At 51.9% G+C, this 23,650-nt stretch overlaps 1 protein-coding gene across 20 annotated transcripts in view; it reads left to right on the top strand.

The window, feature by feature from the left end:
* The window catches only part of RET (ret proto-oncogene), a gene marked incomplete at both ends in the record, with an annotated part of 52,166 nt that overhangs the window by 13,789 nt on the left and 14,727 nt on the right, over window positions 1–23,650 (top strand). For 3 of the 20 annotated variants that reach the window (XM_084244696.1, XM_084244685.1, XM_084244699.1), the window contains 7 exons: window positions 13,666–13,929; window positions 15,496–15,783; window positions 17,823–18,061; window positions 19,262–19,457; window positions 20,578–20,777; window positions 22,471–22,729; window positions 23,414–23,539. In XM_084244696.1, the coding sequence (XP_084100822.1) occupies window positions 13,666–13,929; window positions 15,496–15,783; window positions 17,823–18,061; window positions 19,262–19,457; window positions 20,578–20,777; window positions 22,471–22,729; window positions 23,414–23,539 (1,572 nt within the window). The remainder of the gene's footprint in view (window positions 1–13,665; window positions 13,930–15,495; window positions 15,784–17,822; window positions 18,062–19,261; window positions 19,458–20,577; window positions 20,778–22,470; window positions 22,730–23,413; window positions 23,540–23,650) is intronic. The other 17 variants (XM_084244688.1, XM_084244691.1, XM_084244692.1 and 14 more) reach the window with 11 other exon arrangements.

Genomic DNA, 23,650 nt, shown 5'->3' with positions numbered 1-23,650 from the left:
TAGGCCAGAGCTGCCATTGCTTTCACTGTCCTCTTGCCTCAAGACCAAACCCAACCTGCCCCACCAGTGCCCCCAAACCTGGCAGTGTCCCTATCCTGCCAGGGTACCGTCTCCTGCTCACTGGCCCCTGAGGACTGTCCCTTCTCCCCCTGGCCTTTGTGTACCCATCTGCAGCATCCAGCTTCGACCCAGGCCTCCCACCAGACTCCCCATCTCATCCAGGTATTTTTTCAGAAGGGGCTGTTTCTGTGTCTGCCCAAGCCCCTCAGGGATAAGATTATTTTTATGCTGTGCCACAGGAGCTAATAAACACAGACAGTGCTGCCATATGGAATCAACTAGGTAGGGAATGGGGCACCTGGAGGAGCACCCACCGCACACCCCACAGGCATACACACCACAGGCGCATGCGCAACACACACTTCCCACACACACTGCTCTCCCTGAGTGTCCCACGCATGGGTGGTCATGGCTCCTCAGACCATCTTCACCGTCCTCTGTGCCCTGCCAGCCCCAGCCCCAGCCTGCTTGGAAGGATGCTTCTGGGAGGCATCCCTGTGCCCTCGCAGGCGATGGTGATTCTCTCTCATCCTAAGCACTCCCACCTCAGGCCCTGGCCTCCCCCCAGGGAGGACATCTCATTGAGCACAGGGGCCCTTTCAGACAGACCAGCTGCATCTGCTTGGCAGAAAGCTGTGTGGCAGTGCAGACCCCACCCTGCTGACCCACAGCGACCGGGCTCACCCCTGCTGCCCCTGTGTCCCTGGGTTGGGGCACACTCACCGCCCCCCCACCCCCAGAGTTGACTTCCTGACATTTCTGCCAGAAGAGTGGTGAGTGTCTCACTATCACAACCTCAAGATCAAATTGGCTTGTGGGTCAAAAAGCCCAGATTATTTGTAAGGAGGGGGCCATGTAGGCTGTGAGCCCTGCACCATGAGTGGCCCGAGAAAGTTGGCCAGTACAGGACACATTCAGGTCACTTCTCCCAAGACAAGAAGGGGTTAGTGGGAATGAGGGCCTTTGCTTTTGGTAAATTGCTCCCTATGATCCTAAGGGGTGTTGTCAGTAGGCAGAGCCGGGGCGGGGGGTGCTGCACAAGGTGCTCCTGCGATGTACCAGGCCCTCAGCTGTGAAAGGTGGCTTCCTGGCAGCTCCAGTGGGGCCCCTGGTGGGACCCTCCTCTGTGCATGTGGACAACAAGGAAGCAGCCTCTGCCCATGACTGTCACCTAAGCAGGAGTCTGCCTGCTGCTCCCACCACAGAGCCCAGCCAGGTCCCTGAGCTCTCTAGTCTCAGCTTCCTCACCTCTGAAATTGGGCTGATGAGACTAGCTCCCCAAGATATTGTGATGGTGCAGTGAGGCAGGCACCTTCAGGAGGGGTGACTGGTGCTGAGGAGCATCAGTCTCTGCTTCTGCAGCATCAGGCAAATGCTCTTGAGAATAAGGGAGTGAGACCAGAAAGCTTGGGGTGTGGGGGAAGGACTGAGCATGCCATGGGCACCTGAACGAAGTGAGCACCAGGCCAAGAGCAGGGGTCTGCTGTGGGAACTGCATGCCGAAAGGCATCAAGCTGGGGGTGGGGTGGGGAGGAGGACCAGCTACAGACCCAGAGAGATACTTGGGAACAGGTATGTGTTGCTGCCCAGGGAAGGTAGGAGGCCAGGGAACCACTGAACCACCACCCTGGGTGTGAGGAATCAAGTGAGACAAAGTAGGGTATAATGAGTGGTCTCCTGGGGCTCCTGGGCTTGGCACCTGGCATGTGAGGGGAGGACGTATGGCGCATGGGCAGAGGGAAGGGCTCTGTGTCAGAACTGGATTGCCTGGGTGCCCTTCTCTGTGGGGGCTCTCGAGCCAGAGGATGTCACGGCTACTGTGGGGCCAGGCTCTGTGACCTCTGTTGACCCTTTTCCCTTAGAAAAGTAAAATTACATTTTCCAACTGTGTTAGCATAAAGACAAGTATATTCCATACTCAGCATTCAAAAAAGATAAACACATGCAATTTGCAGCAACATGGATGGTGCTGGAAGGGATCATGCTCAGCGAAATAAGCCAGAAAGAGAAAGAAAAATACCGGATGGTCTCACTCATAGCAGGAATCTAGAAAACTTAAATAAGGGACCAGGAAAAAGACTAACTATAAGAAAGAAAATATCAAAATCAACAAACAACTATGAACCAGAGACACACTATGGGGGGTGGGGGGCGGGGAAAGGAGGGATTGGGTTCAAAATAAGGGGGTTGCAATTGTATGGGGAATATAGAAATTAAAAAAAACAGTAATACAATAGTAATTAATAAATAAATAAAGACAAGTATATTCCAGGCCACCTTATTATTATATATTCCTCATTATTATATTTCTGGCTTCCTTTCAGCTTTTTAAAAAATTATTTGCCATTAAAATCAAATGCTTTTGATTTTAAAATACATTAAAACTAAAAGAGACCCAGACTCTGTGCCCACAGTCCCTGCAGGAGGTGTTGACCTTGTGAGGAGCATACAGCCAGGCTAGAGTGTCAGTGCCTAGAGGCCCCTGGGACCCTGGCACCCAGGGTTGGCCCATGTGTGAGCCCTTACCCACCGAATGGCAACCTCCCAGCCATCCAGGTCTCCCCTTGCCAGGGCACTGTGGCTCTATGAGTGACCAGTAGCTGAGGACAGAACCAGGCAGAAACCAGCAGTGACCATGTATTTCCCTGGTCTGTGACAGACAGCCGGGGCAGAATGGGTGGGATGCCACGTGGGGCAAAGAACTTAGGTTTCTGTTCTGTTTGACCCTGGTTCTGGCTAAAGATAGATCTATGGGTACGTCTTTAATACTGAGGATCCCCCTATATGACACCAAAAACACAGGCAAAAAAGGAGTAACAGATGAATCGGATTATATCAAAATTTAAAAATTTAAAGGAGCAAATAAAGTAAAAAGCAACCTATAGACTAGAGAAAATGTTTGTAAATTATATGTCTGAAAATGGCAAATACCCAGAATACATAAAGAACTACAACTTGGGCCTCCCCTGGTGGCGCAGGTGGTTGAGCACAACGCTGTGAAGCTGTCCGCAGCCTCTGCAGCGCTGGTTTGATCCCTGCCGACCGGGCGAGACGCCCGCTGCTCCCCTCAGCAGTATATTCCGTCAGTCTGCCTGTTCTGTTCCCCACTCTGTCTCTGGTGAATCCTCTCTCCCTCCCGTGCATCTGGCCTGTACCCCAGTTCTTGTATAAATAAATAAATAAATAAATAAATAAATAAATAAATAAATAAATAAATAAATAAATCTTTAAAAAAAAAAAAACCTACAACTTAATAACAGACCATTTCAAAACTGGGCTAAGGACTTGGATAGATAGGTCTCCAAGATATACAAATAGCTGAAAAACACATGAAAATATGTTCAGCGTCAGGAATCATTAGGAAAATGCAAATCAAAACCACAGTGAGATAAAACTCTTGCCTATTGGGATGACTGTCTCCTTAAAAAAAATTATGAGTGTTGATGAAGAGATGGAGAAACTGGAGCCCTTGAACACTGCTGGTAGAAGGATAAAATAGTGCAGACAATATGAAAGTGTCCCCACCAAAAATTAAAATCCTGTATGATCCAACAATTCTACTTCTGGGTGCTATATACTCAAAAGAATTGAAATCAGGGTTCTAAAAAGATGCTGTACTTGTATGCCTACATTTCATAGTGTTATGGCAATTTCCCAGAGAAATCAGATGACACTAGAGAAGTGGAGAGAGAGAGAGCTTTACTTGTCACACTGGCGGGCTCAGTGGGATTGCTTCCCAAAGGGCTGAGCATCCAGGAGTAAAAATGGCAGGGTTTTATACAGTTTGTATGAGGAAACTTACTATCTCATCCCTCATAGCATAAGATTCTTTATTGTTGGAGAAAGGGGTTCAAGGTAGTCATGGCTACCACTGTGAACAAGCGGTGCAGTACACCCAGCAACTTCTCCGCTCCAGCAAGAACAGAATCAAAGTGGTAGACTCCCCCGAGAAGCAGGCTTGGGAAAGCAACAGAAACTAAGCATCAGACTCCCCCAAACAGCAGGCTTGGGAAACTTCCTGCTTCAAAAGCAGCCTTATTTGAAATAGCCAAAAGGTAGAGCAACTCAAGGGTTCACTGATATACGAGTGAATGGATAAACAAAATGTGGTATGTCCATACAATGGGATATTATTCAACCTGAAAAGGGAAGACCATTTTGCTAAGTGAAATCAAGCCAGTGACAAAACATACTGAGTCCATTCATATGCAATACCTGAAGCATTCAGTTCCCCAGAGACAGAATGGTGTTGAGTGGTGTTTGCCAGGAGCTGGTGGGAGGGGGAACATGGGAGTTAGTGTTGAATGGGTATGTACTTTTAATTATTCAAGATAAAAGAGTTCTGGCTGTGGGTAGTGAAGATCATTACTGAACGATGTGAATACATTTAATACCACTGACCTGTACATATAAAAATGATTAAAAATTTGTGTTGTATTTGACCACAATTCATTTTTAAAGCTCTATCTCCTTTTTTCACTTTTTTCACTTCTCCCAGTTTTTCATTTGCAGTACAGCCTTCCCTAAACTGTACTTTTTTTCCCCTGAAAATAAGATTACATTATAATCCCTTGTAAAAACATCCTCCAACTGGGACAGAGCACAACTGCAGTATGTGAAGCATAGTGCAGTATGACCCTCTGTGTGTGTGTGCACGCGTGCATGTGCACACAAGAGCACACACATTTTGGCTAACACCTTCCAATTGGCAGTGCTCCTCAGTCTGAATAGACCTGGAAATACACCTGACATTTACAAGTTTTCTTTGACATAATACTGGTAATTTTTTAATGCATTTTGTCCTGAATCCACAAAGTTTTGTTTTGTTTTGTTTTGTTTTGTTTTGTTTTGTTTTGTTTTGTTTTGTTTTGTTTTGAGTAACCAGGATCTGCATCAAGGTTGCAATTTTTTTCCAGCAAAGCTAACTTGTCACATTTTCTCTCCCCTTGATACCAATACAGCATACAAATAGTGGTAGTAATTTTTGCTACTTAGTCTGTTTTTGCATAACTTCCATAGGGATTTTGTCTGCTTAAACAAAAAAAAAAAAAATTGGACGTGTGTTTGATTGTGTGGCTTTGTGTGGAGTTCTTCCAAAAAGTTGAAAAAGAGCTGAACCAAGAAGAGGAGAACCTGTTTGCCTTGTGTAGGGTTCCAGAGACCTCCAAAGAAGGTGAGGAAGCTTGCCTCCATTGGCAGGACTGGACAACCCGGCCAACAAAAATGCCCTGGTACCCTCGAGAAGAGGAAAGCCCAGGTGGAGTCTGATGAGACCAACTTTATACCTGAAGCATACATCGACTGGATGCCACCGGTTCGCTCTGATCCTGTATGGAGTATTTCAACAAAGCCAGCTAAAAATTGCTGTTAGTTATTTTCTGCCCTGTGATTTTATGCAAAAATAGGAAAAATGGTTTAAAAGTAGATTTAGTTTGCAAACTTTTGCTATGCTGTTAAAAGTTTGGGATCAAGGTTGAGAAAATTTGTGTTTTACATCAGTTGAACAATTTTAAGATTTTTTTCCTGTGGTTTTAATATATTTGCTGTCTTGTTTTAGCCAATGCTCCAGATTTTTTTTTTCTTTTGGCTTGCATAATGGACTATTATTTTTCAGAATGAAACTTTCATACTGGACATTCATGGACAATGCTGCTGACTAATTGTTACTTCTCTTACACACATTGTAACCCTGAAAAAATACTGTCTCCTAATATTACACCATGAGATCTGTGCCACCATAGATATGGTGGAATAAAAATTAAAAGGGGGCATTGTAACAGGGTGGTCCCCAGGAAAGGGGGAGGTTCCCTGCCCCACCCAAGGGAGGGTGGAGCTGAGCAGGAAGAGGAGAAGCTGCAGAAGAGACTGAGGAAGGAAGCAGGATGGAGCCAGGAGACCTGGAGGAGGCGCGTGGAGCCTAGAGACACGTAAAGAAACTGTGCTTGTCTTTTGGTCGTGGACTGGGTGACACAGATGTGGGTGAGACCCGTGGGGAGGTGACCATGGCAGCTTTTATCTTGATGTTGATTTTGCTCTTTTCCTTCCGGGCTTGTCCGGTTGTTTGTGACCCTTTTCTGTGGGTTCCCACTGGAAGATGCTTTAGACTTGTAGCAGGCTTTGGGGCCTTGTTCTGGGCCGATCCCATATGGATGGAGTTTTACCCATGAGGGGACGGGTAACTTTGGGTGCTTCATTTAGAAACTAGACTCTTTGCCTTACCTGTATTGTTTCCTAGTTTTATTAAAGTTCCTTCCCATTAAAGTCTCATATGTTTTGTGTTGATGCGGCGGATGGCAGAACCCAATTAGAATGGGCAGGTTTGCAGGGTTTGGGCTGCCCCTCTCCCTGTCCTATAACACAATTAGTCATTTCCTGATCTGGGGTCAGTGGTTTTGTTCTCAGCCTGACAGCTATTGGCTATCACCAAGGTGACCAGGGCACTAGATGACATTACAGTCCTTTACAAGTGTTGTGAGCACAGGAGGGGCATTCACAAAGCAATGCCAAGCTCATACTTCTGCCGGCCATCTACCCATGGCACCCAATGCACCTCAGAGCAAGATTGTCTTAATAGTCTGATCTCACCTGTCGTCCCCAGCATCAACCCCTCTGCTTTCACACTCCAGGTCTCCTATTCCACATTCTAATCATCCCCAAAAGTGCCCAGGCATTGCCCATCCCTGTTCATGACGCCATTTATTCATTAGTTTGTTCTTCCATTGCTTCACTTACTTATTCACTGGCTGGAGGGTGGATACACTGGAGAGTTGGGGGAGATGAGCTGGAGGCATCAGAAATCTCTACCTGACAGAGTAGATTGTGTTCTGCCAGCAGTGGACAGTGAATACAGAACTTCAGGCAAAGGGTAACATGATCCAGCTGACCCTGGCTGCTCTGGGTCTCACTCATGGGGGTCAGAAGTGGCCCAGGGAGATGGTTGAGTCATGTGTGTCATCTAGGTGAGGGAGGTTAGGAGCATGGCTCTTGGGTTGGGGGTACTGAGGGCAGTCTGGGGGCTGGTGTGAAGGGTGGAAGAGGGGAAAGCTCAAGGTGAGTCTGAGATGGGTGACGTCTTGACTGGGGTGAGGAGCACACGGGATTGGAACTGGATCCTTCTCTAGATCTAGAGGGGAGCGGATGGAGCAGGCAGTGGAGATGTGCCTCTGGCGCTTGGAGACAGGGTCTGGGCTGGTGATGAGAAGCGAAGGGACTGGCTGCTGTTTGCCCTGGGAGGGTCAGGAGGGAGAACAGGGAGCTCCCAACATCTTTTGATCAGCTGAGGGTGAGCAGAACCAACCCTGAAGGCGAACAAGCTGGCTAATCCCAGTGAAACAGGGAGAGCACTAAAGATAATAGGTCCTAAAAGCTTCCAGAAAGTAAAGAGAATACCAAGGAGTGACAACTAGAATGAGCATAGTTTTCTGAGCAGCAGCCACAGATGCAAAAAACAAAAACAGAAACAGTGTGGCAGAGAGAAAATAACAGTCCTGCAGAAATTTCTACCCAGCTAAAGTTCCTTCCAAGAATGAGGCAAAACAAAACAAACAAACAAAAAAAAAAAGCAAGAGAAATGCAAAACCCAGCTCTCTGTTTTGTTTGCTATGAGTGGGTGAAAAGGGATTGGAGGGACAGGTGCTTTGCTAAGTACCCCCTTGGGTTGATCATGGGCTCCTGGGTATTTGTGTTTATATTGACTTTCAACATAAATGTTCTGCAACATGTATTCTTTGTATGTATCAACATTTAACTAAAAGAAAGAGAAAAGGTGACTGAGATCTGAGAAGAGATGCCACCGCTGCTGGTGTGGAACACAGGAGTCTGGGCCCTGTGCTCGGGACTGGAAGGACTCCCCCACGGGGACAGCTGACCTGTAGGGGAGGGGCCCCCTTAGTAAAGGCCCCCCTGGGGAGGAGGCAGTGGGATCTGTTTCCCATTCCCAGCACAGATGATGGCATTAGGAAATTGTCTGTTAAAGAGATTGTGCTGGCTCTAATAAAACTGTCATCGGCGCAGTCTGGTGCTCGTCACGGCTGGAACCCGGCGCCAATGAGTGGATCCTGCAGAAGGGCCTGCCCTGCCCACAGAGGTGGGTACTGAGACCTCCTGGATCATGCTCTATGCTTTTTGTTTCTTGATGCTCCAAAATGGGTCTCTGAGTTTCCTTGGCAGGCTGACCATGTGCCACAGTGAGCGTGATTCCCAGATGCTCAGAGTGGTGGGGAAGACAGGCCCAGAGGCAGGTGAGAAGCCACATGCTCTGGGCTAAGTCTGGCCTGGCAAGGATGGTGGCAGCCCATCCCTCTCGGGGTGGTAAGGAGGTCAGAGGCACCTCCTGATGCCCAAGGCTGGCCAAGACCCTAGAGTGCCAAGGTGGGTTCAGTGCCTCCATACTAGCGTGAGTGTGCAACCAAGAAAAATATGTGTCCTGGGAGGTAGTGGATGTGTAACAGTGAGAGAAGATGTGTGGCGGGTAATAAGTGACCATGTCAGAATATTGTGATAGTGAGTATAATTTCGAGTGTGAGGGTGAGTGGCTCTGTGTGTATGTGTGTGTGTGTGTGAGAGAGAGAGAGAGAGAGAGAGAGAGAGAGAGAGAGAGAGATGTGTCTATCAGTTTGAGTTCAATCAGGAGATAATAAGCACACAGCAATGGAAACAGGAGTTAACCTAAGAATAAGCTGTTCTAGAGAACAACAGTGAAGTGTAGGAAAGCTCTGAAGGTGAGGGCACCCAGGGAGGGAGCCCAAACCCAGACTGGGGTCAGAGTCCACCGTGCTCTGAAGGGCTGAGTTGCAGCCCACTGTGCTTGGAGAAGTTGGCTGGGAATGGCCCAGAGCGGAGGGCCTAGCAGGAGGTGACCAGAGCACAGGGCACCAAGGCTGTGGGCAGGCACAAGGAAGAGTCTGTTTCTGAGGGTGTGCAAGAAGGTGGCCATAGGGTTTGGGCGTGGACTGCAAGGTGCCAAGAACTCACTGTATGCCTTGGGGATATGGGTGGGGTGGGAACATGCAGGCCAAGCCTGTGGAGGCAAAATCCTGATATTAAGGGAGGAGTCTATGCCTGAGGCATGTAGAGGTGGAAGGCATGGGCTAGAAAGCTCTGCAAGTCCTGCCGAGTTGATCTGGCCAAAGTGAGAGGGGCAGCTGTCACCAGGCGCAGGTCTGAGTCCACAGCCTAGGCGGCTCTACCAACAGAAAGGTGCCAGTGGTGAGGGGTGGTGAGCCAGTATGGCCCTGGGTTTCTGGTGGGTTCGTGTCTGTCCTTTCCCTAACCTCTGCCAACATATCAAACCTGGTGTGAAGACCCTCCACCTGTTGTGCGGGATGGTAGGGCTTCCCACCTGCCAGCCTCAGTGTTCCTACCTATGAAGTGGGTGATGCACACAGCAGTTGTGAATCTGAAGTGAAGTTCTCCCAATAAACACTTGTGCAGAGGTGGGGCCTGTCTGCACCTGCACTGGCTGCTCTCTTCTCCCCAGCATGCTCTGCTCTGGTTCAGAGTTAGAGAAACTGAGGCTCAGAGGAGACAAGCACTTTGTAGAAGCTGTGCAGCCAGGTGAAACTGGACGCCAGTAGCCTGTTACAGATTCTCCTTCTCAACCAGTAAAATTGGCTTCGTCAGCATAGAATGAAGATAGGGACCCCTGTCCTAGAATTAGAGAGAATTGCAAGACAGTGACAGCAATCAGAGAAGGGCGCCCTTAGGGACAGCTCAGACTGTACCTCAGTGGCCAGCCCTGCACCCACCTCTTCATTTCCCCTCCTGGGAACATGTCTTTTCCCATCTAGAAGTGTCTATGACAAGAGTAGCACTAAGGTGGCCGGGCCCTGCTGCAGGGACCACCTGGGAGGCATTTTAAGTGCATTCAAGTCTGTTTCTGCTCACAATCATTGCCTGACCCACAAATCGCTTTTGGCAGCAACAGACAGGCCCCACGTGGATCCTGTGGGGCTGGATGAGCTTTGAATCCAGACTAGGCAAAGCAGTTCTCCTGTGCACGTGTGGACTGCGTGACAGGGACTAGACCAGCTTGGAACAGGGGCTAAGGGGAGCTTGACCTATCCCACCCCCCAGCCATTGGACCACCTAAATTAGTGCTCAAAGGGGCCTGCAGAGGGGGAGCCCTATTCTGGATCTCGTAGCCACCTTGCAGGTGGGGACTCTGGTGGATCACACACCCTTACGCAGATCTGCCTGCTCTCCTGGAGCACCCAGGCATCACCAGAGCCCCCCACTTACAGGGTCCTCCCCACTGAATAGCTTCAAAGACAGTTGGCTCTCACCACAGCAGACCAGGACTAGGCTCGTGTGTCCCAAGAGCAGGAGCTTACAGAAGCCATGCTCCTGATGTCACCTTATGTCACACAGTGCCCCCTCGCTGGTGCTCTGGGAGCGAGAGCACAGACCCTGCTTCTCTGTGGAGGGATCAGACACACTCAGATGAGCTGGTGGGTTCTGGAAGATGTAGGCTGCCCTAGTCTGTGTGCCATCCAGGGGGCTCATGTCAACCTAGGACACCCTCCCCCCTTGTAGGGTTCCCTTCAGCCCTGGGACTTGTGGCCCAATGGCAGCATCTCCAGTCACTCATGGTGGCTGCACATCCCTCTGCCCGTGTGGGAGGATGCTGGGGGTGCTGGCCCTCGCTGAGCTCCGTCCCTACTTTATGGGATGTCTTGAGCAGGGGTTGCCCATGAGCCACCACGCTGTGAGGCCACTGAGAGTGTCGCCTTTCTGTGACTAGAAATACAAGCTTGCCCAGAAATGGCGAGTCTTCAGGAACTGTCTTCCACTGAACTGATTACTAACTTGGGTCCCTGCTCAGGGGTTGGTGGGGGCAACCTCTCCTGGTAGACACAACCTTTTCTGCAGGCATGTGGACCCAGTCGAGGGCTGGGCCACTTTGGGCATCCAGACCCGCTGTAACACAGGCTGAGAGGGCTAGTAGTGAAAGGTGGGCCCCTGGAAAGACTAAAAGTTCCTCTTTTCCTGTATGTGCCCTTGAGCAAACAGATGTATTCTTTGTGCCTCTTGAGCTTGTAAAGTGGTAGTCCCAGGTGCTGCCTCCACCTGGGGATGTGGGGGGTGGAAGTAGGTAAGGAGAGCAGGGTAGGAGGCTGGTCTTGCACTGTAATGGAGGCAGGCGCCTCCCAGAGCTGTCCAACCACACTCCTATCTTTGTCTCAAGAGCCTAGATGAGCAGCGTCATTAGGGTCCTCTTCACCCCCCAAACTGTGAGGCGTGTGGGTGATTCTCCCAGAAGTGCAAGCCTCTAGAGTGGACCCCAGTTGTGCCAAGGCCCAGTTGTGGCTGTCACTCAGCCCAGCTTGCCCCAGACCTGCTCTGAGCCAGGTGCCCTTTACGCGGCCCTTCAGTAGGAGCAGCAAGAGGCTGCCCTGGTGGCAATTTGAGGATGACACAGGCCTCTAATCTGCCTGCAGTCCCTGCCCTGCTAGAGGAGCTACAAGTCCCAAAGAGACCAGCCCTGAGTGTGTCACCTTCTGTGGGGTAGCTCCCCTGGTCCCGGCTGGTGGGGAGGTTAGACAAGCAGGGGAGAGGGGGGTGTTCAGCCACACATAGGCAGCTCCTGCCTGCGGCCCTGCCAGTGGCACCGGTGTGGTCCCTGTGGCCCTCCCCCGTGGGTGTTTTTTCATGGGGCTGCCTTAGCTACAGCCTCATCTGATAATGGGCAGTCTGGGTGTATCACTCCCCAATGGCCTCAGGCCAGAGAGACCATGGCATAGAGTCAGGAGCAGGGCCAGCAACTTGGAGGTCCCAGCCTGCCCCTCCCTGAATAGCACCCGCAGGACCCTGTAATTCTAGGGACAGCTCTCAGGGAGGGCCTTTCTGAAAGGCTTGTGAGATCAGCACAATGCATGTGACCCCTCCTCTCCATCCCCAAATTTAGTGTGGGGTGTACAGGGTCAGGCCTTTGGTTCTGGCCAGAGCACCTGGGAAGGGGTCCTCCCATTCCCTTTCTCTCCCCTTTTCTCCTTATCCAGCTCTCTTCCCCTCTCCCTCTCTTCCTCCCTTCTTTCTCTTTCTCTCCTCCCCTCTCTCTTCCTCCTCACCTATCCTCTGTGGCCCTGCCACCCAGGCACAGGCGGGACCAAACACACACTCCCTGTAGGTTGGCATTCCCAGCCTGGCTGCCTCTTGAAGTCATCCTTGAGGGACTTTCCACATGGCAAATGGCCTTCTAGTCTTCTGGCTGTTTTACCACTGTGGGGTCCCCGAGGCCGCACCTGTTCTCTTCACCTGACCCCACTTGATATGTGACTGATTCCCACAGCCAGGTGTGTCCTGGGGGAGCCAGGTGTGTCCCGGGGGAGCCAGGTGTGTCCTGGGGGAGCTATGGCATCAGCTGGTGCAGACTAGACCAGTACTCCCTGCCTGATGCGAGGGATGTGGAACGTAGGTGGAAGCAAGCTCTTTGAAAGAGAAATAGGTTACACACAAGTACGGTATTTTTGGAGTTTGCTTTGTGTGTCAGTATTTTTTTGTGCGTTGTAGAATGTATTTTAGGTTCTAACATTTCTTCAGTAGTTAGCCTATTTATGTATCTTTTTAAAATTCTAACTTTTTAAAACAATTTTATGGAAAATGTTGAACACACAGCAGAACGCTAGGATGAGTGCCTGCCTGGGCGCACCCAGTAAGTGTGGCCCCCATCCTTCCACTTGAAGGCATCTTCCATTCTGCCCACAGCCCCCGTGGTGAGCAGTTTTGTAGGTGAAATTTACATAGGTTGAAATAGAGAAATCTTGACTGTACTTGGTTGGCAGTGAGTGTGTCCCAGTGACCCAGGCTGCTATCAGATGGAACATTTACTTCCCTTCGAACATTCTCTCCCAGTCTTGTGCGCCCCTCCCCATTCTGCCCCCAAACAGAGCCAGTCTGATTTCTATCACCGAAAGTCCTTCTAGTGTCATGCCCTGTGTATTCTTTAGTGCCTGGCTCCTTCTACTCTGCATGATGTCAGTGAGTCCATCCAGGTTTCTGTATGTATCAAGTTGAGCCCTTTATCCTGTTGGCCAGGACTCCGTGCTCTGGTAACCACTGCCGAAGGGCATCTGGGATGTTACCAGTTGTAGACTGTGTGAATAACGCTGCCATTTGTGGATAAGTCATTTGATGGGCATGTGTTTTCATTTCTCTTGGATAAATGGAGTGAAATGCCTGGGTCATATGGTAGGAGCATGTTTAACTTTAGATAAAGATTTGTTACTGTCTTAAAAAGTCCCTATTTGGTTTGGGCAGCTCTTGACTGCCCTGCTTTCTGGCAGCCTCTTGGACACTTGGAAATTCCTGCTCCAGGTGATTTGTTGAGAAGCTAGTGTGAACTCTCCCCCTTCTCCCCCGTAGTTCACCTGCTTATCAAACCTGAGTAATTGAAACTGATCTTATCTTGCTTCCTCTACCTCCATCCTGTTTTAAAGCAATGCATTTCCAGCTTGTGTTACGCTACACACATACTTGTGATAATATTCTTTTACAGATAAAGTTCTAAGATGAAAATTAACTTGGTGGATTTCTTTGTCTGTAAAGAAGCTTTTATCCAAGGGTGAGATAAAGCCTCTCCCTCACGTGCTCCCCCACTTCCTGCAGCCCCGCTTGGACTCTACTTTTCCCGGGATACTTACTGGGAGAAGCTGTTTGTGGACCAGCCAGCTGGCATGCCCTTGCTCTATGTCCACGCCCTGAGAGACATCCCCGAGGAAGTGCCCAGCTTCAGGCTGGGTCAGCACCTGTATGGCGCCTATCGCACTCGGCTACATGAGAACATCTGGATCCGCATCCAGGAGGACACGGGCCTCCTCTACCTGAACCAAAGCCTGGACCACAGCTCCTGGGAGAAACTCAGCATCAGCAGTAAGGAGCAGCCCTGTGCCACACTCCTGCCAATCACCCTGTAGTCTCTACCCCTTCCCCCAAGTCCATGTCACACCAGGCTACCCCTGCAACTCCTGCTGTGTCAGAGGGTGAGGGCGTGATGGGACTAGTCTGCCTCTGCATACAGCCTGGCAAGGGAGCCAGGAGGAGTTTGGAGGCTGCTGATGATCCTGGGGCCTTCTGAGGTTGTTAGGGTTTAGGAGAACCCATTTGGAGGACTTGGGGCTCTCTCCATGCTGAACCCAGACACCTCTTCCATTTGGGTTAACTATATTTAAGAGTGAGAGAGGAGTTCAAAAGGGCTAGGAAAATCCCAAGGTTTTGATTTAGCAAGTGACCTGGAATTTGCTGGAGAAAAATCTGTTTCCACAGGAAATCTCTCGTCCCATCAGCAGCAAGCAAGCTTTCCTTGGTGTACCTTGCCCTTGGGCCTGGTGCCAGCAAGAGTGGAACAGAGGAAGACCTGGTTGACTCTTTAGAATGGGAATCAGAGAGGGAGTGAAGGCCACTTGGGGCCCCAACCCCGATCTGGGTGGGATGCTGAGCCAGCCTTTCAGCATGAAATGGTGATGGCACACCCATTCACTCCCTCCTCCAGAGACACAGCATCACAGGACCTCAAACTAATCCTGAGCCCCCTGGTGTAGGCCAGAGATAGGCTGCAGGCCTGGGAACACAGTGGGCAACACTGTGCCAAGTAAGCCAAGGTCATGAGATAAGCGCCACACTAGGGCCCCCCAGATGGTCCCTGGAGGAAAGGGCTTTTGAAGTGGGTTTTGTTTACACACACACTCAGTTGCTTCCCTCCTCATCCTGAACCCTACTGAGGAACTTGAAGAACTAGGGCTGCTGGGGTGGAGACCAGAGTAGCGTTTGCTGAGGGTCCATATTTTGTAGGAGTCCTGCTCATGATCAGAGAACAGCCGCCTGCACCTGTTGGGTCCATTCAGGAGAGAAACCACACAGGAATTTGACAGAGAAGTTGTTTTAAAGAATAACTAAGAACAATAGGGGGTTGGTGCAGCCATAGATGGGTCGGTAAGAAGCAGAGAAGAGTCAGTGAGGGAGGAGCTGCCACCTAGGTCTGAGAGAGCAGACCCAGGAGGAGACTGTACCCCTAGCAGAGGCACTCCAAGAGGAAACCGCTTGGGGGAAGGTGTGGAGAGGAGAAACTCCCACTTGGAATTCACCCCAGGCTCAGGGCACACTCTATGGGGCCAGCAAAGTGATAGGGCAGATACAAGGTGCATTAGACCTGGCACTCAGGGTCCCCCCCCCAGGGGAGGGGAATTTGAACTGAGACCTGAATGATAGGGAGTGGAGGGCATGCTGTGAGGCACCTCCAGGCAGAGGGGGCAGAACCAATGGCCCGGAGGCAGAGACAGACCCTAGGTCCAAGCAGATGAGAGAAGGAAGATATAATAGGCTGGGCGGAGGGTCCAGACACCACTGTGAAGCCCGGGCTTTACACCAACCCTGGGCTCCTGCCCCCAGCCCTGGCAGGTATGGCTGATGCCCCGCTGGGCCTGATCTCTCTTTCTGCAGATGGCCGCTTCCCCCTGCTCACTGTCTACCTCCAGGTCTTCCTGTTGCCCACGTCCGTGCGAGAGGGCGAGTGCCAGTGGCCTGGCTGTGCCCGCGTGTACTTCTCCTTCAGCAATACCTCTTTTCCTGCTTGTGGCTCACTCAAATCCCAGGAAATCTGCTTCCCAGACAAAGGCCTCTCCTTCCGCATTCGGGAAAACAAGCCTCCTGGCACCTTCCACCAGTTCCGCCTGCTGCCCGTGCAGTTCCTCTGCCCCAACATCAGCGTGACCTACAAGTTTGTGGAAGGTGAGTGCCAGCCTCGAGGGGCAAGTGTGTGCCAGGCATTGCCCTTGCAGAAGCCATCTGGTTTGCTCTTCACCACTGCACCACCCATTCACTTCATGTTCCCGAAATAGCTCTTGTGTGCCTGCTGTGGCACTGTGCTAGGGGCTCGGGATGTGACAGCGGATAGAGCAGGCTGAAATCCTGGCTGCCTGGAGCTTAGAGCTACCATTCCTGAGGGAGGCCATGCTAGGAAACTGGGGGGCCTCTGGAAGGAGCCAGGAGGGATGAAGAGTGGTGCCAAACACTGTCTTACATTGTAAGGTAGGGGTGGGGTCACTGGAGCAAAGCAGGAGCATGCCGGGCGAGCTGCTTCAAGAGGGTGGAGGCCGAAGTGGGACCCCATGTAGTGGGAGAACAGCAAGGGACGGGAGGGTGAAGGCTGGTGGGGGCAGGGAAGTTGCTGGGAAGGGGGCAAAACTTCCCACATGGGCTGGGCAGTTACAAGACCTGACTTATTTTTAAAGGTCTAGTCTAACAGCTGTTAGAGATGATTTGGGGGTGTGGCAGCTTAGAGTAGAAGCAGGGCAACAGCTAGGAGGCTATCGGAGGAGGGTGGAAGTAGTAGCTTCTGGACACATTGTGAAGGAAGATCCATCCAGCAGGACTTCCTGAAGAGTTGGACCAGTAAGGTGTTGAGGGAAAGAAGGGGGAGAAAAGCATAGTTCTCGAGTTCTGCCTGAGCTGCTTCTAGCACAGCAAGATTGCCCTGGGGCTGCCAGTGCCAGGGGGAGGGGTGGGGGTGGAGGAGAGGTGGAATTGGGCCCCATGGAGAAGAGCAGCAGAAAGGCCATAGACCACTGAAAGTCAAGAAACTGGGACATACACAAGCAGAGGCTGGACTGCTAGTGAGTGGAAGCTGGATTCCCACCAGGTTTCTAGCTGTGTGCTCCGTGACACTTAAAATCTCAGTGGAGTGAGCAGTGCATTCCCAAGCATTCTTTTGTTTGCTGGGATCAGGACAGATGCTTTTGTGTAAGGTTGTCAGCAAAGCATGGTATAGCTTGCTGCCCTTTCTTACTAAGTATTACATAATTAAATTTTGTGGAGCATGTGTTTTGTAACCACAGACAATGGAAACATTTATATGATAAGCATTTCCTGCAGGTGTAATTCACATGGTAGGGGGGCTGATGTTAGAGGCCTGTGATTCCCCACCATGGGGAGTTGACTGAGGGAAGTAGCCCTCCCTCACCCTCCTCTGGGGGGTGGTCAGGGTTGCCTTCAAGCCTTCATCATTTTCCCTTTTCTGGGTTACTTCTGGAGGATGAATTCCAGGACAGCCTTGGAATGAAGAGCAATGTTGTCATGGGTCCTCCCCTCATGGGGTTGTGGGAACAGTCAGGAGTCCCTGAGTGGTTTGCAGTGCTTGCTGGGCAGCAGGCACCTTAACCTTTACCAGCCCATCCTCTGGTGAGGAAACTGAGGCACAGAGAGGTAGTGCAAACAGCCTCAGGTCACACAGCCAGGTGTTATAGAGCAGGGATGGAAACCCCCAATGGGAAATAGTGTGTGTTTGTGTCAAATTGTACAAATATCCACTCTTTTCAAATGGTGAAATTGTGGCTTTGATTCTCATATTTCTCTAAAATGAGCACATATTGCTAAAATATTTTTTTATTTCCTCATCTTATTTTAAAGCTAGCAAATGTTGGGAGCTGGTGCTCTGGCCCTTTTCCCTAGATGAGCTGGTACCACCTCTCCCCACACAGGCCCACTCCAGAGTGGATGCAAGGTGGGCGAAGGGGTGTATACCCAGCCCTCTCTAGGTGATTCAGGATGAGGACTGGCTGCAGGACTTGATGCCAGATCGCCCCCATCAGCAACAGTAAAGTCTGCAAAAACAGCGAAATTCATTGCACAGTATTATTCTGCTACCCCCCTGGAGCAGGCCCCAGCTCTTACTGTGCACAGCCCCCTCCCACAGCACGACTGGTAGAAGGCCACCAGGCTGTCCCCAGCCCCGGGGTCATGCCGGGATTCCTGGTCTACTTGGTGCACAGGTGAGAGTCCCTTCCCCTGCAACCCGGACAGCTTGGAGGTGAGCACGCGCTGGGCCCTGGATCGCGAGCGGCAGGAAAAGTACGACCTGGTAGCTTCGTGCACCGTGCGGGTGGGCGCGCGCGAGGAGGAGCTGATGGTGCCCTTCCTGGTGACCGTGTATGACGAGGACGACTCGGCGCCCACCTTCCTGGGCGGCGTTGACACCGCCAGTGCTGTGGTGGAGTTCAAGAGGAAGGAGGTGACTGTCCACCCTTGTGCTTGTCCGTCTCTTCTATGTCTCTCCTCCTGCCACTTATTTCATTCAGCTGTCCATCTGTCTGTCCAGCCATCCCAGCTAGCTATTCCTCTTTCATGTCTCCGTTCATCTGTCTGTTGGGAGGGACCTGGAGTCTGCTTCTTGGGCAGCTGAGGGGAGAGGCCAGCCCGCTGCAACCATCTGGCCCCTGGACGGTCCGGCCGGGCGTCGCTGGATACCCAGCTCGTGTCTGAACAGGCCTGCCGGGCCCACAGTGCACACCTGTGCCGCTGTGCACTCCCCTCCACCGGCTGCCTTGCCCTCACTGGAGAAACACTTCTGGCAGCCTGGGAGCGCAGAAAAAGCCACTAGCGCATCCAGCAACATCTGACCAGGCGGCCCCTCCCATCCCGCCCCGCCTCTGGGATCAGCACCGGTGGAGCATGACTGCCACCTGCTGGACAGAGGGGCGTCCTGCACTCGGTAGTCAGCCGGGCCGTGGAAGGGTGGAGTGTAGGGTGATGTCTTTTTCCTATGTCTCTGTGCCGGTGAGGTGCAGGTTTGGTAGACCCACAGGCAGGAGGAAAATTCATCTTGTGAGAATAGTAGCATGAGCCTCATAGGCACCCTGGGGTGACGTCAGGGAGCCACCTGGCTAACAGAGCAAAGACAGTGCTACACACTCGGGAGGGAATCACACAGAGCAGAAATCTAAATCAGACTGTCAGAAATACTTGGATGTTCTTGTCAAATTACACACTGTGTTCAGAACCCTCCTTATGGCCTCTTCCAGCCTGCTGTAAGAGCATCTGGTGTACACGTGGACTTGGACCCAGGCTCTGTCACCTGTTGCTGTGTGACATGAGCTAGCCCCTCTACCCTATGGGCCCAGCTTCCTCAGGGCAGAGTGGGGGTGCTCACTCTGCTCTTTGGATGAGTCCTTTCAGCAGACCCCAGGGCATCTGCTGCCTCCATCCTTACCCAAACTGTGTGGATACCTGTAACACCTTTTGCACAGGTGAGGTGCAATGGCCCAAAAATTGTGCTGTATCAGGCTGGCAGGTGGTCCCAGGGGTACTCACAGCCAGACTGGTTTTTCCCTAGAGCTGGCTCTGACAGCGCACACTGAGACACTGAGGTCTCTGCAAGGGCTCTAAGGAGTACCTTTCACTGTCTCTGACTGGCGCCCCCTGTTGTTGGCAGGGCACTGTGTTGGCCACGCTACGTGTCTTTGATGCAGATGTGGTGCCCGCATCTGGGGAGCTCCTGAGGCGGTACACAAGCACGCTGCTCACTGGGGACCCCTGGATCCAGCAGACCTTTCGAGTGGAACACTCCCCCAATGAGACCTTGGTCCAGGCCAACGGCAGCCTCGTGCGAGCAACTGTGCATGACTACAGTAAGGGGCTGGGTGTGTCTGGCTGGGTCCCCAGGGAACTGGTGGCTCACTCCCCTTGACCACGGCGGCGCCCTTCACACAAAGACACCTGGCCTGGCCTCTGATTCCAGGCTGCTGCCCTTGTCAGTCCCTTGTCTGCTGTGCTCAGCTTGACCACGTTGGTGGGTTTTCACAGTCTGTCCTCTGCCTGAAATACTCTGTGGCTGCCCTTGGCAGTCCCCATCATATCCCCCCACCCTCCCACCCACCACACCGGAACTTGCTCCCCACAGCAATCATGTATGTTATGACTTGAGGCCTTTCTCTGGGCCCTGGCACCTGTTTTGCCATCCTCGAGGTGCACTTCTCTCCAGCTCTCTGTTAACAGGTTGGTGTACAGTGACAGCTCCCTACCTTTGAAGAGTTGGAGGATTCTGAGATGATTGTCCTGTGTGGTCCTTGGTGCCCGCACAGCTCCTCTATAGATGGGCTGGCATCTTCCTCAGCTGCCTTGCCTACCTCCTGCCCATGTTTCTCAGAATCACCTTCCAAATACACCACTTGCACTTGAATCCTTGCTTTGGAGTCTGCCTGTGGGGTTCCCAGGCTCACTGGTGCTCTTAGCCCTTTGTGCCTGACTTGATCCTGCTTGTTTCTCATCTACTGCCTGTTCCCCCAAGTCTTGGAAGGCCTCCTGTCCATGGAAGGAAGGCATCCTGGCCCCAGCACTCTGTGTACACCCCTATTCTCTGTCTCTGCTAAACTGGAATCCCAACCTCAACTCAGCAAGTGCACAAGCATGCAGCCCCCTGGGTACTTGAGGCCAGGGGCTGCTGCAGTTGAGAGTTCTCTGGGAAAGCTGTCTGGAAGTCTCTGGTGGTGGGTCTTTGTCTTGTATGTGCCCCCCCCCCACACACACACACACTCACACTCACACACGGGTTTCTCTGGGCTCAACACAACAGCCAGTGTTTAAAAGTGATTTTAATTCTAGTGCCCACCATGAGGGATGTTACCTGTGCGAGCACTTGTCTGCACACCTGTGTATATGTGCAGCATGTTTGGGAAGAGGTGTACGGTGGCGTGGGGGCGTGCTCCAAACCCCAGTGACTAGCAGTCACGCTGGCACCCCCACCTGCAGGGCTGGTTCTCAACCGCAGCCTGCCCATTTCGGAGAGCCGGGCCCTGCAGCTGACTGTGCTGGTCAACGATTCGGACTTCCAGGGCCCAGGCGAGGGCGTCCTCCTCCTCCACTTCAATGTGTCTGTGCTGCCCGTCAGCCTGCGCTTGCCCAGCTCCTACTCCTTCGCCGTGAGCAGGCAGGCCCACCAGTTTGCCCAGGTGAGCCTGCTGCTGCCTGCCACTTGAGGATCCCTGGCCACCCTTCCTTTTACTAGATTAAGAGCAAGGCTGGGGGGTGGGGGATGAGCATGGGGCAGAGCTATGGGCTTAGGCCAGGGGGCTGGGCTTTGAGAGAGTGGGACAGTACATGACTTCTTTGTTCAAAAACAAATTTCCATTGTTAGGAATTTGCAAGTGTGTAAATGCCAGCCGCAATTAGCAGTGGTGCCCTCCGTGGGGAAAGGCAGAGTCTTACTTTCTGCAAGTGCGTTGACTAGAACACATCTTGTATTCGTCGTTAGAAAATAGTGATTGGAAATGAAGAAAATAAAAGTGACAGGTATTCGTGAAAGATGAGAAATAGAGAGGCGTGATCCCTTTTCCCCATACCAGTGTTTCTCATTTTGGCACACTTCTTTCTTGAATATTCCTCTTAAGCACTTTTCCAAGCCTATTTGCAATTACAGAGTGCATGTGATTCAATATATTACTTGGTCCTCTTCAGTAGGTCATGTCTAGGGCTTCACCTATTGTCCCAGTGATTTGGCCAGTTTCTGGGGTCAATTTCCGTGTCCCCTCCAATCCTGGCAGCCACTAGGTCCAGTCCATGTGGCACCCCTCCTGCCCTACATCTCTGGCCTTTCATGAAGGTGGAGATCAGGAATGGTGGGGATGACAAGGCTGAGGGTTCGAAGCCTCCAGCGGGGGCTGAGCTGGAGCAGGCATCGCTGAAGGAGGTCACCTGCAGCAGCAGACTCAGGTGACCTTGGGACCCTGTCCCAGACCACCTCAGTCTTGCTGTGGTGTCATTCCTCTTACACAGGTTTTATGGTTTTAAGTTGAGGATAGTGATCTCATGCAACTCTGAGCATCAGGTGAGAGTAGAAGTGAACACACTTTGTCCAGGGAAGGTCTGGGAGACCCAGGAGGTGAGTTTTGTTGTAGCGTCAGGCACAGGCTTGGAAGCACCCGACTGTGCCTTGGACCTGCTGCGTGGCTGAGGGCAGAGTCCCCACATCAGCACTCACACCCCTCAGCCCCTGGCCTTAACTTGTGTGAACTCTTGGTCTCAAGACGCTGCAACCTTAACTCTTAGCTCAAGTGGTAAAGAGATGAATAGGAGAGTTCAACTCCCCAACTCCAGGCCTGGCAGCTGCCAGCCCTGGCATCCCCTGCAGAAGCAGCTCCTTTTTCCAAGGGATTTTAGCCAAAGTCCCAGGAAGGTCCCCTGTGTTGTGTGGGACAGACCTGAATCATGTAGTCCAATGCAGTGCTCTCACTGACCGGGCAGGTATCTGGACCACCCCAGCCATGTCAGTTAAGGGTAGAACTGGTGGTTCCCAGAGCAAAGTTGACCTGGCCAGAAGGAGCTAAGCTGAGGGTCGTGGGGGTGGAGAGAAGGGAGGATCCAGTCAGCCTTTGAGCCCTTCCCTGGAGGACAAGCTATTAAAGCAAACCTGTATCCCATGTAGCTTTTACCCCAACTCCCAGGAACGGGGTGATGGTGGTTAATGGGCTGGGCAGAAACAGACAGGTGGATGGGTCTGCAGCTTCCGGGGGCATCAAGAATGAGGGAGGGTCATTTTCCGGGCTGAGTCGGGGACTGCCGTGCGATTAGGGCATGAACCTTTCCAGCCACCTTGGCAGGTGGCTCCTGCCATCCCGCTGAGTCATTCCCTGTGCCCACACCTAGATTGGAAAAGTCTGTGTGGAAAACTGCCAGGAGTTCAGTGGCATCCACGTGCAGTACAAGCTGCAGCTCCCCAGCGCCAACTGCAGCACCCTGGGGGTGGTCACTTCCACTGAGGACACCACGGGGATTCTGTTCGTGAATGACACAGAGGCTCTGCGGCGGCCCGAGTGTGCCCAGCTCCAATACACAGTGGTGGCTGCCGACCGGCCCACCCGCAGGCAGGCCCAGGCCCCACTGCTGGTGACCGTGGAGGGGACATGTGAGTACTGGGCTCTGGATGGTCGGGATGGGTGTGGAAGTGTCGAGGATTCCCACACACAGGGGTTTGCTCCTGTACCTCTCACTCTTAGTGGTGCCCCAGGTCTCCTTCCCTGTAAATGAGAAGAGCAGTGTACATTGCTGAGCTGAGCTGGAAGGACCAGCAGGGGACAGAGAGATGGCTTAGACCAGAGGGCCTATAGTAAATGGTCACTCCTCCACATCGCCACCATCAACACACCCTGCCTGTGCACTTGCTTTCGGGCTGCCAACTGAAATACAGGACCCTGGTTAATTTTGAGCTTCAGGTAGAAGACAAGCAGTTTTGAGTTCGTATCCCATGTACTCAGTGTCTCTTAGATGCAAATGCATTGTTAGGGAGATGCTTACACACAGCAGGGATTAGCCACTTATCTGGAATTCAGATTTACCTGGCCCTGACCTCATATCCTCCTTCTGTACTTAAACCATCACCCCCCTGCCTCATGACTGTAGCGCTGCCCCCCACCTTCCCCACATACCCACCTCATGACTGCCCTGCATCCTGGCACTGAGTCACCCCTACCTTCTCAGGGCTTGACTTACAGGGACAGCTCAGCCAGTGTTCCTTGCTATCCCAGGGTGCTGACTGGACACTGGGCTCAAACTGATCCTCTTTTTTTTTTTTTTTTTTTGTCACCCGCAGACATAGCTGAGGAGCCGGGCTGCCCCACATCCTGTGCAGTCAGCAAGAGGCGACCTGAGTGTGAGGAGTGCGGTGGCCTGGGCTCTCTGACAGGCAGGTGCGAGTGGAGACAGGGAGATGGCAAAGGTAGGCCCCGTGCACAACCAGGCCATCAAGATTGCAAGCCAAGGTGGTGGTACCAAGCAGTGGGCTTGTTCCCCAATGTGCATAGAAGCCAATACCGTGATATCAGTGTTT

Source organism: Talpa europaea, assembly GCF_964194135.1.
Source record: "Talpa europaea genome assembly, chromosome: 10".
In the NCBI taxonomy this organism is placed as follows: domain Eukaryota; kingdom Metazoa; phylum Chordata; class Mammalia; order Eulipotyphla; family Talpidae; genus Talpa; species Talpa europaea.
Note: the sequence above shows the minus strand (reverse complement) of the source record. Positions and strands in the feature narration are given on the sequence as shown.